At 42.3% G+C, this 14,134-nt stretch overlaps 1 protein-coding gene across 11 annotated transcripts in view; it reads left to right on the top strand.

Moving 5' to 3' along the window:
* The window catches only part of PTPRM (protein tyrosine phosphatase receptor type M), an 898,578-nt gene that overhangs the window by 617,554 nt on the left and 266,890 nt on the right, over window positions 1–14,134 (top strand). For all 11 annotated transcript variants that reach the window (XM_056521605.1, XM_056521601.1, XM_056521594.1 and 8 more), the window contains one exon: window positions 4,321–4,453. In XM_056521605.1, the coding sequence (XP_056377580.1) occupies window positions 4,321–4,453 (133 nt within the window). The remainder of the gene's footprint in view (window positions 1–4,320; window positions 4,454–14,134) is intronic.

The following is a 14,134-nucleotide window of genomic DNA, read 5'->3' as shown; positions in this document are numbered from 1 at the left end:
GCTGCAGTAACCCATCAGCCATTTCTAGGGGTCCTCTGTGGCAGTGGCATTGCAGCAGTCCCAGTCTGAGTTTGTTTAACAGATAATTTAAACATCTCAGATTTCAAAAATGCAATTTCCTGCTGCAGTAAGGAGAGCTGTCTACACATCTGACAGCATCCAAACCTCCAAAGAGTGGAACCTGAAATAAATGCACAACAATTGATACACTGAACCAATTCTGCCATTTTAAAGAGGAGAAAAATTCAAAACAAACAAATCTTACCTATTTCAGACTGTATCCACCTCCAGCCTACCTCCTGACTATCTCCTGCAATATCTCTCCAATGCACTTAGAAACAGCAGCACTTTGAATATAGCAGCTAATCAATTGAGCCCTGAGCACACAAATCAATGTTGTTCTATGTCCTCTGTTTTTAAAATATATAATAAAGTTGCGACTTTCATTAACCCCTTCCATTCTTTAAGTTTTTAGTCTCCCCCCGTTCCCATTTTTAATCTTAAAAATATTTTAACCTATGTACAGTAAAGATCTGCAAAAGAACACGACCAGAGTTAACACAGCTTTTGACTGTGCTGAGGTAATGCGTGTACAAAATTTATGAACTGCTGTGTGATTTTTGATAAATTTAGCCCACATCCGCACATTCACAGTGAAAAATGAATTACTGTGAAAAATGTCTAGTACAGTCATGTATGATAAATTCTCCCCATGGTTTTCTGTCTGACAGCTTACCAGAATAGCTGTCAAGCTTCCGCAAAGGCTCTACCTAGTGGCTGACACTAAAATTCTGCTCAGCATAGTTGCATTCAGTGCAACTTCATGACACTTAGCAGTAGGGGCAGGAGGGATCACTTACTACTGGAGAGTTTGATACCAGTGGACAGAGTGATGGACAGCCAACTGTATGTAGTGCCTGAGGGGCCTGCTGAGGGTGCGCTTAGTTGACCTAAATGCAACCATCATGAGATAAGTCGGTTGGCTGCTGGCAAAAGAGAAGAAACTTAGAATGGATCTGTGCAACAAGGGCAAATTAAAAATGTCATAAGATAAGCTGGTAGAATGAAGCCACCCACAAGGCCTGTGTTTCTCTGCTTTAAAAAAAACATGCCAAATGCACTTTATAATAAAACCAGGAAAAAAAATAAGTAAAGTTTTGCAGTGTTATCAATTCCTGGTAAAAAGGCATCATTCTCAGACTTTCTTAAGTAAATTCCAATTTCCAGACCATCTTTCTTCTTTGTGACAACTCATATGATGAATACTGTCACTATTTGATTAAAAAATTGGAGGCCTTGGTGAAAAAACTGCAATAGAAAGGATTGGTTTTAGTGAATTGAACATTGCATCTGTTATATTTTTCATCTTAAATTCATTTAGAAAAGAAAATGGATATTCCATCAGATGTGGATTTGACATTCCATCACATTATACAATAAACAGTGTAAACAGGACTTTAGAAACAAGGGAGCTGGGGAAGCTAAGACAGTAGCCGCTGCAAGGCACTGGTTATCTCATTTAGGCAGATATTTAATGTGGGTGCCAGTGGTATGATACTCAGCTGCTTTTCACTTTGTGAATAAATTGCTTAGAAGGAGTCTTTTGACTACCAGATGTGACCTAGATTTGAATTTCCAAAGGCAAAAATAGGCTATTGTACTGAAAAACAATTGCTGGTGAAATGCATGGCAAATGAGCTTATCACAAATTTCCAGGTGTTTCAGCTAATATGTTATTGAATTACAGCTTCATTTAGGAGAAATAATTAAGGAAAATCATTCGGCAGATTACATACAGTAGAAGGGATGGCTAGATATGTATTATGTTGTCAATGTGGTATATTTGTTAGTAACAAGGAAGAATGAGATATAATGAAATGCATAAGCTGATCTGATGTTTGGGCTAGACTGTATGTGACTTACAGACACAGGACAAGTTGTGCTGCCTACACGTCAAGAACTCAAGTGAAATAAATCAGTGTTTGCCACAGGACCTTTATTCTTCCATAATAGACACAGGCTCTGTTGGAGTGGCAGGCAAATATTGATACATTTTTTCTTGTATCACTGCTGATGTTTTCAGTCCTAACCTGGTATAACACTGATAAGGTTCTGAAGCATAGAGGGAATCTGTCAGCTCTATGTGCTGCAAAGAGCTGCAGACACTGTTGGATAGCCGTTAGGGTATAAAATCTAACTGCACTTTTCCTGGAGCTGATTGTGGTTGCAGAACTTATAAAATTGCCTTTTTATTTCTCAGTCAAGTGTCAAGGAGGGGGAGCTGAACAGCTCAAGTTCCGTAGCCATGCACACCTTCTCAGTCACCCTCACCTCCCCCCCAGCCCCTCCTTGAGTGATGTACTGGGCTCTGTATGTCAATCACGGAGGGGCTGTGTGGTGAGGGTGAGCGAGGAGGCATGCCGGTGGTTGCACTTGAGCAGCTTAAAAACTTGCCTAAAAAATAAAAGGTACATTTTATAATTTTTTCAAACACCACCAGCTCCAGGAAAAGTACAGATTGCATTCCTATCCTAACAGCTATCTGACGATGTCTGCAACTCTTAGCAGCAACTATAACAGATTCCCTTTTAAGGGGTACTTAAATCTCACTCAAAATGTCAGAATTGTGGTGCCTCCGGTATCCCACTACCGTACTACACTGTGGTTCCTGCTTCTTGCGGTCAACTTATCAGCTGCAGCTCAGCTTATCACCATCCGCAGTAGTGATAGACTGAGAAGCAGTCTGACGTATTGGGCCTGGGCACCAGAAAGAAGACCTGGGCCTGGGCTCAATATGTCACATTGCCCATCAGCCTATCACCATCCGAGGTGGGACACCTCTGTGACCAGTGATTAGCTGAGCTGCATGACTAGTCAACCACAAGAAGCAGGAAGAAGACCTACTTTCTTTCAAACAAGACTGTGTATTGGGATATCTTTAGCTGAGCACCACTGTAGTTCAGTTCTGGTGTAAATAGTGTGTTGAAGCTGCTCTGATGCCTTTTTTGTTTTCCGCTTTATTAATTGTATGGTTTAAAATTGATATATGAAGCTTCTTATGAAGACTTGATTTTTGCTTACTATAATCATCATCATTACAAGAAAGGATTACTACCAGACCTGTAGCTATCTTCTTTTATACTACTACACTTCTGAGGGCCATTCTGCAGACAAAAAAACCTGGAGTAAAGAGAACATCATCCTAAGTGGCCCTAACTTGTTGTCATGTTCATCACACAACTGTTTTAGGTGAAGGAGGTTCAAATGCTTTAAACCACCCCATTTAACCCTTATATAATCAAGATGTACTGCCCTATGGGGCAACTATTTATTTTACTTTGCCCAGTTATTACATAGGGATAGGTGAACACATAAAACTTATGTTTGCTTACACACAGGAGAAAGCTATTGTGTTACGTTTTATTTGGCAATTCTATTTAAAGGGATTGTTTTTATTAACACAATAATTTTACTTAATTGACTGTAGTGTCACAAACTCTGAAGACTGTCTATATGTGAAAAGGGCCTACTTGGACCCCTACTTCAAAAGAGACCACCAAAAAGCACAGTAACATTTCACAATTATCCAGTGTGGTAAGAGCACCAGAATAAGCTCTTGACACTCAATATGCAAATAAGTGCTATCTTTATAGCATAGATAAATAAAAAAAAACATAATATCATTACATATGATGTCATTATGATGGGCAGTATGTTGTTTGGTTGTTATTAGCAGCAGAATTGCTTTGAAAGTGTATGTAACCATAAATGTGAGAAAGGCATCCTATGACCTTTTCCTGCCTATCTTGTTTTATACATCTACATTAGCACTAGCTTTTGTAATGAAAGCTTGACAGATTCACTAGGTATTTTATGGGTTCAGTGGAGAAAAATATATAAATGCGTAAGTGATCTCCTTTTTATCAGCCTTGTCAAGACTTACAGTATGTCTACATGCAAGGTACATTACATCTGATGTATTTCCAACTGTTAAAATTTGGGGATCATCTGCCAAGGATTCCTGCACTGAAGAATATTAGTTCCCATGTATCTTTTTTTCTTGACAGAGCTAGGAAAATAGATACTCTAGAATTGTAGAATATGCCCATATGGATTTTCTTAGAAAATATCCTGCATGTTGAGGACAGTGGAGCTGATGGCTAGAGATTAACATATGGTGATAAATAGGACCCCGACATAAGGGAGGATCTGTGAATATTTCCTTTATGTTTTAGCTGCTTTATCATACATTATTATGCTTCTCTTCTGTTTTTCACTGAGCCTGTGTTTTTGTTCTTTTCAAATACCTACTCCATTTAGGTTCTGCAACTCGTAAGCCAGATCCTGAACCTGAAAAACAGTCAGATCACACTGTGAAAATTGCAGGAGTCATTGCAGGAATACTTCTCTTTGTTATCATCTTCCTTGGCATTGTCTTGGTGATGAAGAAAAGGTGGGTGGCTTGCTAATCTATTCATTTGTTGCCGCATTATGTAATAATAAAGAATGAAGCATGGACAAAAGTAACTAAAAAATGTATCTCAGAATAAAAGCAGCCCGCTAAATTAAATTATGTACGCGTTCCATCTTATTCACGTATTTATAAGTTTTGTGGTGGCTTAACTTACTCTAAATTCTGTGGATATATATCTATATATCTTTCCTCTATATACTTGTAACTCAGATATTTATAATGCAAATAAACCAGCCGCTCACATTCACATTATATTGTACACAAGGGCCTTGTCTCTCACTGATACCATGCTTTAAGTACTTTGGTATCTATGTACCGTATTGAAGCACAGCTACTGCTATACGAATCGAGACTAGAACAAAAGGCTCTATAAATATAACAGTTCACAAACATACGCATAAGACAATGCATAACTCTTTAGCTATTGTGTCTCTAGAATTTATTTTCAAACTGGCCTTGAGTCACTTGAAATCATCTCAATGTTCGGCATCTATAGAAATAATGTTTTAAAAGGTATCAGCAATTGATGGTTAACAGCCCCCTCTCCCAAAGACCAGGAAATGGCTGCATACAGTGCTTTACTGGGGTACTATCCTTATCTGGACCTTCAGCAGCTTTCATTAAACAAAACTCCAGCCAAAACTAAAGCTTCCCTTTTGTCGACAAATTCCATGTAGCAGCTGTTATTTTTTTGCCTTAAAAGCATTACTCTCATTAACATAAACATTTTTAAAATGTTGTCCAGACATTTTGATCAATCCTGAGACACGCTGCAACCAAGAGTTATAACCAGGTGAAATGCAGGACAGAGGGCTTTTCTGCCTGACCCAGCGTATTCACTACATAGACTAAAAACTGAGTGAATATACATCTAGCAAAATAGCCATTTAAGTTGTACTTTTATTGGCATCCTTCATTTTACCATATAATGTATTAAAAATTGTGCAAAATATATATATATATATATATATATATATTTGTGTGGCGGGTTAGAAAAGAAGAACCTGCAATTCTGCCGTTTTGAAGGTCTTGTGTTTAGTGATAAGATGTTTCGGACGATCTCAGCTTCAGCACCCAAGACTAACGGTGCGCGGAGCGAACTTCACCGTGCCGTATGACTGGCGATGTGGGGCAGAGGCTCGTGACGTCATGGCCACCCCTGCTCGTGACGTCATGGCCATGCCTATGGGAGGGTGGCATGTCAGATCACGCCCCCTCCCATAGACTTGAATTGAGGAGAGGTGGCCCTGACATCACGAGCCTCTGGAGTTGCACCCGACACTCTAAACGAACGCCGGGTGAAGCAGGGAGATCGCGGGGGTCCGAGGAGGCGAGACCCCTGCGATCAGACATCTTATCCCCTATCCATAAGATAGAGGATAAGATGTCTAGGGGCAGAGTACCCCTTTAATCTGTGTTCACACTTTGGATTTTTGTTGCATTTCTAACATGCATTGTTTTGTTTTACATAATGAACACATTGTGAAATATGATAAAATAGACAACATCTTACAACAGACCTTTAATACACTTAGCAAGCTGCACATCAGTGTCACTTTAACAAAACCAGGATAGGTTTCAGCTTTTAAATTGTACTGTAAATAATGTCTCATTGACAGCAAGCAAAGAGCTTAAAATTGGTGGAACAATAAAAAAAAACTAAAACTATTCTACAAAAGTGAACTTTGCAAGATACAATTATTATGTTTTATATACATGAAACCAAAAAGCCTATTTAATGGATTCATGCAATCCCATGAATGTCCTCTTCTCCTTTTTTGGGACTATTCAGTAACTCCATTTGATTAAATTGCCATCTTGTGACTATGACTATGATTTTTACTCTTAATAAGGCTTTGAATATACACATGACATGATGACTTATTTACTAACTTTACTGTTCTATATAATTTACTATAGCTTCATATGTATCTGTTTTGGGGAACAAGTTCAAAGGCAGCTAGAGTTATGTAATTGTATTTATAAAGGCAGGTGTGTGACAATATCTTCTTATCTGACTCATTATATGGTATATTCACACAGTACATAATTTAAACAGATACAACATTTTTGCCTTTCTTTTATCATTCAATTGAAAGGTTGGCCATGTAATATATAGTATGTGTTACGCCGAGCGCTCCGGGTCCCTGCTCCTCCCCGGAGCGCTCGCGGCGTTCTCCTCTCTGCAGCGCCCCGGTCAGACCCGCTGACCGGGAGCGCTGCACTGACATTCACGATGGGGATGCGATTCGCATAGCGGGACGCGCCCGCTCGCGAATCGCATCCCAAGCCACTTACCCGTCCCGGTCCCCGGCTGTCATGTTCTGGCGCGCGCGGCTCCGCTCTCTAGGGCGCGCGCGCCAGCTCTCTAAGATTTAAAGGGCCAGTGCACCAGTGGTTGGTGCCTGGCCCAATCAGTCTAATTAGCTTCCACCTGCTCCCTGTCCATATAACCTCACTTCCCCTTCCCTTCCTTGCCGGATCTTGTTGCCTTGTGCCAGAGAAAGCGTTTAGTGTTGTCCAAGCCTGTGTTCCAGACCTTCTGCTATTGCTATTTACTATGAACCTTGCCGCCTGCCCCCGACCTTCTGCTACATCTGACCTTGCCTCTGCCTAGTCCTGCCTAGTTGCCGGTGGATACGACCTGGCTGCTACCGCCGCAGCAAGACCATCCCGCTTTTTTGGCGGGCTCTGGTGAAAACCAGGAGCAACCTAGAACCGGTCCACCGACACGGTCCACGCCAAACCCTCGCTGACACAGAGGATCCACATCCAGCTAGTCGAATCATAACAGTAGATCCGGCCATGGATCCCACTGAGGTGCCGCTGCCAAGTCTCGCTGACCTACCCACGGTGGTCGCCCAGCAATCGCAGCAAATTGCCCAACAAGGACAGCAGCTGTCGCAGTTGACCGCCATGTTACAGCAACTTCTGCCACTGCTACAGCAGCAGCCATCTCCTCCGCCAGCTCCTGCACCTCCTCCGCAGCGAGTGGCCACTCCTAGCCTTCGCTTGTCCCTGCCGGACAAATTTGATGGGGACTCTAGACTCTGCCGTGGTTTCCTGTCTCAATGTTCCCTACATATGGAGATGTTGTTGGACCAATTTCCTACAGAATGGTCTAAGGTGGCGTTCGTAGTGAGTCTTCTGTCTGGAAAGGCCTTGTCTTGGGCCACACCACTCTGGGACCGCAATGATCCTGCCACAGTCCAGTCCTTCTTCGCTGAAGTCCGTAGTGTCTTCGAGGAACCAGCCCGAGCTTCTTCTGCCGAGACTGCCCTGTTGAACCTGGTCCAGGGTAATTCTTCAGTAGGCGAGTACGCCATCCAATTTCGTACTCTCGCCTCCGAATTATCTTGGAATAACGAGGCCCTCTGCGCGACCTTTAAAAAAGGCCTATCCAGTAACATCAAGGATGTGCTGGCCGCACGAGAGATTCCTGCCAACCTGCATGAACTTATCCATTTGGCCACCCGCATTGACATGCGTTTTTCTGAAAGACACCAGGAGCTCCGCCAGGAAAAAGACCTTGATCTCTGGGCACCTCTCTCACAGTATCCTTTGCAATCTACCCCTGTGCCTCCCGCCGAGGAGGCTATGCAAGTGGATCGGTCTCGCCTGACCCATGAAGAGAGCACTCGCCGTAGGGATAAAAATTTATGTCTGTACAGCGCTAGTACCGAACATTTCTTGGTGGATTGCCCTATTCGTCCTCCACGTCTGGGAAACGCACGCATGCACCCAGCTCACGTGGGTGTGGCGTCTCTTGGTTTGAAGTCTGCTTCTCCACGTCTCACTGTGCCCGTGCGGATTTCTCCTTCTGACAACTCCTCCTTCTCAGCCGTGGCCTTCTTGGACTCTGGTTCTTCTGGAAATTTTATTCTGGCCTCTTTGGTTAATAGGTTCTGCATCCCGGTGACCCGTCTCGTCAAGCCGCTCTACATTTCTTCGGTATAACGTAGTGAAGTTGGACTGCACTGTGCGTTACCGCACAGAGCCCTTGCTTATGAGCATTGGACTGCATCACGAGAAGATTGAATTTTTCGTTCTGCCCAACTGCACCTCTGAAGTCCTCCTCGGTCTGCCATGGCTCCAGCATCATTCTCCCACCCTTGACTGGACCACCGGGGAGATCAAGAATTGGGGTCCTGCTTGCCGCAAGAAATGCCTCACGTCTGCCCCCAGTCCCGTCTGTCGGGCCTCAGTGTCTCCTCCTGTGCCTGGTCTCCCCAAGGCCTATCAGGACTGTGCCGTGCCTCCTCATATCCCCCGTCCTGGTGACACTCTGCCCCGTGACAAGCTTCACCCTCTGCCCCCCCTCCCCATTCCCACTTCTTCTGGATTACCGGCCGCTGATGTAGCTACCCAGGACTTTTTTTTGTTCCAGAAGGAAACTCAAGAGGCGCCCCCTATGTTCTCTTCTCAGTTGAAGGGACAAGGAGACAAAAAGAGGGGGAGACCTAAGGGGGGGGGTACTGTTACGCCAAGCGCTCCGGGTCCCTGCTCCTCCCCAGAGCGCTCGCGGCGTTCTCCTCTCTGCAGCGCCACGGTCAGACCCGCTGACCGGGAGCGCTGCACTGACATTCGCGAATCGCATCCCAAGCCACTTACCCGTCCCGGTCCCCGGCTGTCATGTTCTGGCGCGCGCGGCTCCGCTCTCTAGGGCGCGCGCGCCAGCTCTCTAAGATTTAAAGGGCCAGTGCACCAGTGATTGGTGCCTGGTCAAATCAGTCTAATTAGCTTCCACCTGCTCCCTGTCCATATAACCTCGCTTCCCCTTCCCTTCCTTGCCGGATCTTGTTGCCTTGTGCCAGAGAAAGCGTTTAGTGTTGTCCAAGCCTGTGTTCCAGACCTTCTGCTATTGCTATTGACTACGAACCTTGCCGCCTGCCCCCGACCTTCTGCTACGTCTGACCTTGCCTCTGCCTAGTCCTTCTGTCCCACGCCTTCTCAGCAGTCAGCGAGGTTGAGCCATTGCCGGTGGATACGACCTGGTTGCTACCGCCGCAGCAAGGCCATCCGTCTTTGCGGCGGGCTCTGGTGAAAACCAGTAGCAACCTAGAACCGGTCCACCGACACGGTCCACGCCAATCCCTCGCTGACACAGAGGGCTATCCAGCTAGCTGAATCATAACAGTATGGTTCAGTTCCGCATGAGTCGGAGCCACTCTTACAGTATGGTTTCCTATTCTGTCTATAGAAAGTTTCTAAAAGTGTCTTAGCTTAGACTAAACATTCTAGAAATACACCAGATCTTTAAAAGTGGCACAGGCTGTTTAAAAATCTCATATTTTTACTAGGGATCGACCGATTATCAGTTTGGCCGATATTATCGGCCGATATTCACGATTTTGGACATTATCGGTATCGGCAATTACCTTGCCGATAATCCGATAATGCCCCGCACCGGAATATCGGTATAAATTATCGGCTATCGGCCCTAAAAATTGATATCAGTCAATCAATAATTTTTACCATCCAAGAAAACACTGTCGAACACTTCGATATAGTATGAAAACCATAGGTATCCCCTCCCCACTGTCCAAAGATGCGCCATTGTTTATCTTTATATTAGATTGTTATTTGTCGGAGGTAGGAGGCAGCCCTTTCTTGACCTTCCCACTTTGACCTTAGTTTGCTTTTTCAATGCCATAATCTGTGTATTATTGTTTATAACCACATTTTCTCTGGTTTCTGAACCAATAGGGTCTTGTTTTGATTGTTTATTTATGCATTTTTGTATTGTATATTTCTCTGGCTATAATAAATGCGTTTACAAACAATAATAAACTATATTATGACAGATTATGGCATAGAAAAAAGTAAACTGAGGTCAAAGTGGTAGAAAAAGGGCTGCCTCCTACTGATAAATAATAACAATATAATATAAAGATAGACAATGGCATATCTCTGGACAGTGGGGAGATGATACCCATGGTTCCTATACTATATTGAAGCATTCCACAGTGTCGTCTCGGATGGTAAAAATGCAAGATTTTTAAACAGCCTGTGCCACTTTTAAAGATCTGGTGTATTTGCTTTGGACTTGATAAAGGGAGGAATCCCGAATGCTTGTCTCTACAAAATTCTGTTAGTCCAATAAAAAAGGTATTACAAGATAGTGCAACATTTTATGATTTGCATCTGCATCACTGGACTAATACAGCTACTCAAATGTACTACATAGAATGTCTAGTCTAAGCTAAGACACTTTTAGAAACTTATTTATAAACTCAATATAAGTTCAACTTACGTACGTTCACACATACAGGATCCTGCGCGAATTTGATGGGTAGGATTTCTAACTGCAGATCAGAAGCTGTCATTTAGTTTACATTGAAATCTGCAGCAGCAAATCCTGTGCATCAAATCCTGCGCATCAAATCTGCGTACATGTGAACGTACCCTATCAGCATCTTAACATTGTCTTCCATAAACTGTGATTCTAGCAAAGTGGGGGAGATTTATCAAAACCTGTGAAGAGGAAAAATATAGCAGTTGCCCATAGCAACAATCAGATTGCTTCTTCCATTTTTAAAAAGGAGAAATAAAAGAAGTAACCTGATCGGTTGCTATGGGCAACTGTACCACTCTTCCTGTACACAGGTTTTGATAAATCTCCCCAAATATTCTGATCAACAGCTCTTCAACACATCATTTATTCTGTATTTACAAAGCATGTTGAGAGTTTAATATCTTCTACACAATGATAAAATAAACATTTCAGTTTTTTAGGTTCTCTTTAAATTGGACCTTGGATTTAATAATTAAGCCAAGCACCCCCTAGTGACAAGATGTTCCAATCGAGTACCCATACGGACGTTATCTATTGCAAATTCTGACAATATAATGTAATGCTCATAACTGTCTTCATTTGTAGCATCTGTAAACCTTTTTTTTAAGGTTAATGACAGAGCTCACTGTAAGTTATGCCATCAATGTCTGTCGTTTGACTGATTGGCCACTGCTTCATGGCTTCTGTCCATATGCCTCATCCATTTATATAGGACACCTCCCAACTGATGGCATTTCAAAAACAAATAATATGTATGACCCTAAAAGTAAACCCTAAAATGAAGACATCCACAAATAAGACCTAAATAAAAAAAGACCCCAGGTCAGATCCCCTTGATACAGACTTTAACCGAGCCATGTATACAGACCCCAGTCCAGAACTCTCGTGTATATAAAGGTCCCCCTTAACCCCTTAAGGACTGGGCGTTTTTCGGTTTTTGCTCTTTCGTTTTTTCCTCCTTATCTTTAAAAAATTATAAATTTTGCACCTAAAAATCTGTATTATGGCTTATTTTTTGCGCCACTAATTCTTCTTTGTAATGATATCAGTCATTTTACCCAAAAATCGACGGCAAAACAGGAAAAAAAATCATTGTGCGACAAAATTGAAAAAAATACAGCCATTTTGTAACTTTTGGGGGCTTCCATTTCTACGTAGTACATTTTTCAGTAAAAATGACACCTTACCTTTATTCTCTAGGTCCATACGGTTAAAATTATAGGTTTGATTTTGTATTACTTCAGAAAAAAATCATAACTACATGCAGGAAAATGTATACGTTTAAAATTGTCATCTTCTGACCCATATAACTATTTAATTTTTCCGTGTTCAGGGCGCTATGAGGGTTAATTTTTTGCGCCGTGATCTGACGTTTTTTGTCGGTATCATTTTTGCATTGATTGGACTTTTTGATCGCTTTTTATTCATCTTTTCATGATATAAAAAGTGACCAAAAATACGCTATTTTGGACTTTGGAATTTTTTTGCGCGTACGCCATTGACCGTGCGGTTTAATTAGCAGTATACCACATATGTTTATTTTTGTTTTTATTTACACTTTTTTTTTTATTATTGGAAAGGCCGGGTGATTCAAACTTTTATTAGGGGAAGGGATAATTCAAAGGGTTAATGATTTTTTACACTTTTCTTTTGCAATATTATAGCCCCCATAGGGGGCTATAACATTGCATTTACTGATCTTTAACTGTAGGGATGCATTGATCAGGGTTTTCGGCGATTGATTGCTCAAGCCTGGATCTCAGGCTTGAAGCATTCATTCGGTGATCGGACTGCAGGAAGGAAGGTAAGAGACCTTCCTCCTGTAGTACAGCTGTTCGGGATGCCGCGATTTCACCGCGGCGATCCCGAACAGCTCACTGAGCTAACCGGCACTTTTTACTTTCACTTTTAGCCGCGTGGCTCAGCTTTGAGCGTGCGGCTAAAGGGTTAATGGAGCGCGGCACCGCGATCAGTGCCGCGCGCTATTAAAGGCAGGTCCCGGCTTCACTATGATGCCGAGCCCGCCGTGATATGATGCGGGGTCAACGTGGGACCCCGCGTTATATCACGGGAGTGGGACCAAGGACGTACTCATACGTCCTTGGTCCTTAAGAGGTTAAAAAGTATACAGATCCCATAGCTGACCCCCTACAATTTTCAGACCCATGCCTCTTTCTTTCTCTCTACATATATATATATATATATATATATATACACACACACACAAACCGTAAATAATTGCATACCACAGTTTTCAGTCCAGCCACAAAACTGGATACGGGGATACAGGGCACAAATTCAAATGAATGAGACGTCTGCGGGGTCCAGCTGGGATACAGGAGCGCCCGGTTTTGGCATCTCCCAGCCGGATCTTGTGACTGCTGGGAACAGTATTAGCAGGCAGGACAGGCACAGCGTTGGACAAGAGTGGACTTCCTGAACCAGAACAATTGCTTTAGTCTAAAATTAGTTTAAAATTTTTGCATGAAAACAATGGAAACAAAATACCCAAGCTATTTTATACCATCTGGATATGACAAATTGTCCTGGTAAACGATACTATCAACAACTACAACTTGCCTTGTACCTACCATTTTTATAAAGTGATTCCAATTAAAATATTTAAAAATACCTTAAGGAAAATATGTTCTGTTTTTGCATGTTTTGCTGTGAGTGCAATGATAAATTTTGTTTCCATGTTATGTTATTTTTCATCATTTTTTTTTAATGGCTATTTATCTCAATAGCTGCATGTGTGGAATTAAATGTAACTCCATTCTCCCCGACTAGTTATTTTGATAAATGATATTTACTGTATATTTGCCTTCTCTTCTCAAGCACAAACATGTGTGCTAATTATAACAGAAGCTAATTACGACTGCTGATCCAGTACCTCCAGATACCCTCTCATCTGCTGCCTTTCTTCAGTTTATTAAGAAAAGGTAGTGTTTACATGAAGGATCAGAAATAAATTTTAAATAAACCAGAAATACTGGGGTAGACTTTATAATTCTTAAAATTAAGACAGGATGAACCTAGCCCTGATAGGCAGAAATCTCAGTGGCACATGCTGTGAATCTCAGTGGCACATGCTGTATGTTAAATTTGGCGCATGCTTCTACATATTCCAGGCACTTTTTCTCACACCACCTCCTTACACATTAGTATTTTGAGGCAAAAATGGTGCAGGGCGTCAATAAATCTGATGCATTTTATTAGCCGTGTTCTCCAACCTAAAATTACAACTTCAAACAATATTCAGTTGGTCTTGACTGGGGCATCTCCTACTCTCAGCTGGAAGGCTGGAGAGCGAAGGAGGCTGAGAGACACATGGCAGCACCAGAAGTTTGTTTTTAAACAAAATT

Source organism: Hyla sarda, chromosome 5 (genome assembly GCF_029499605.1).
Source record: "Hyla sarda isolate aHylSar1 chromosome 5, aHylSar1.hap1, whole genome shotgun sequence".
Classification (NCBI taxonomy): domain Eukaryota; kingdom Metazoa; phylum Chordata; class Amphibia; order Anura; family Hylidae; genus Hyla; species Hyla sarda.
The sequence above is the reverse complement of the archived record's forward strand: the minus strand, read 5'-3'. Positions and strand labels throughout refer to the sequence as shown.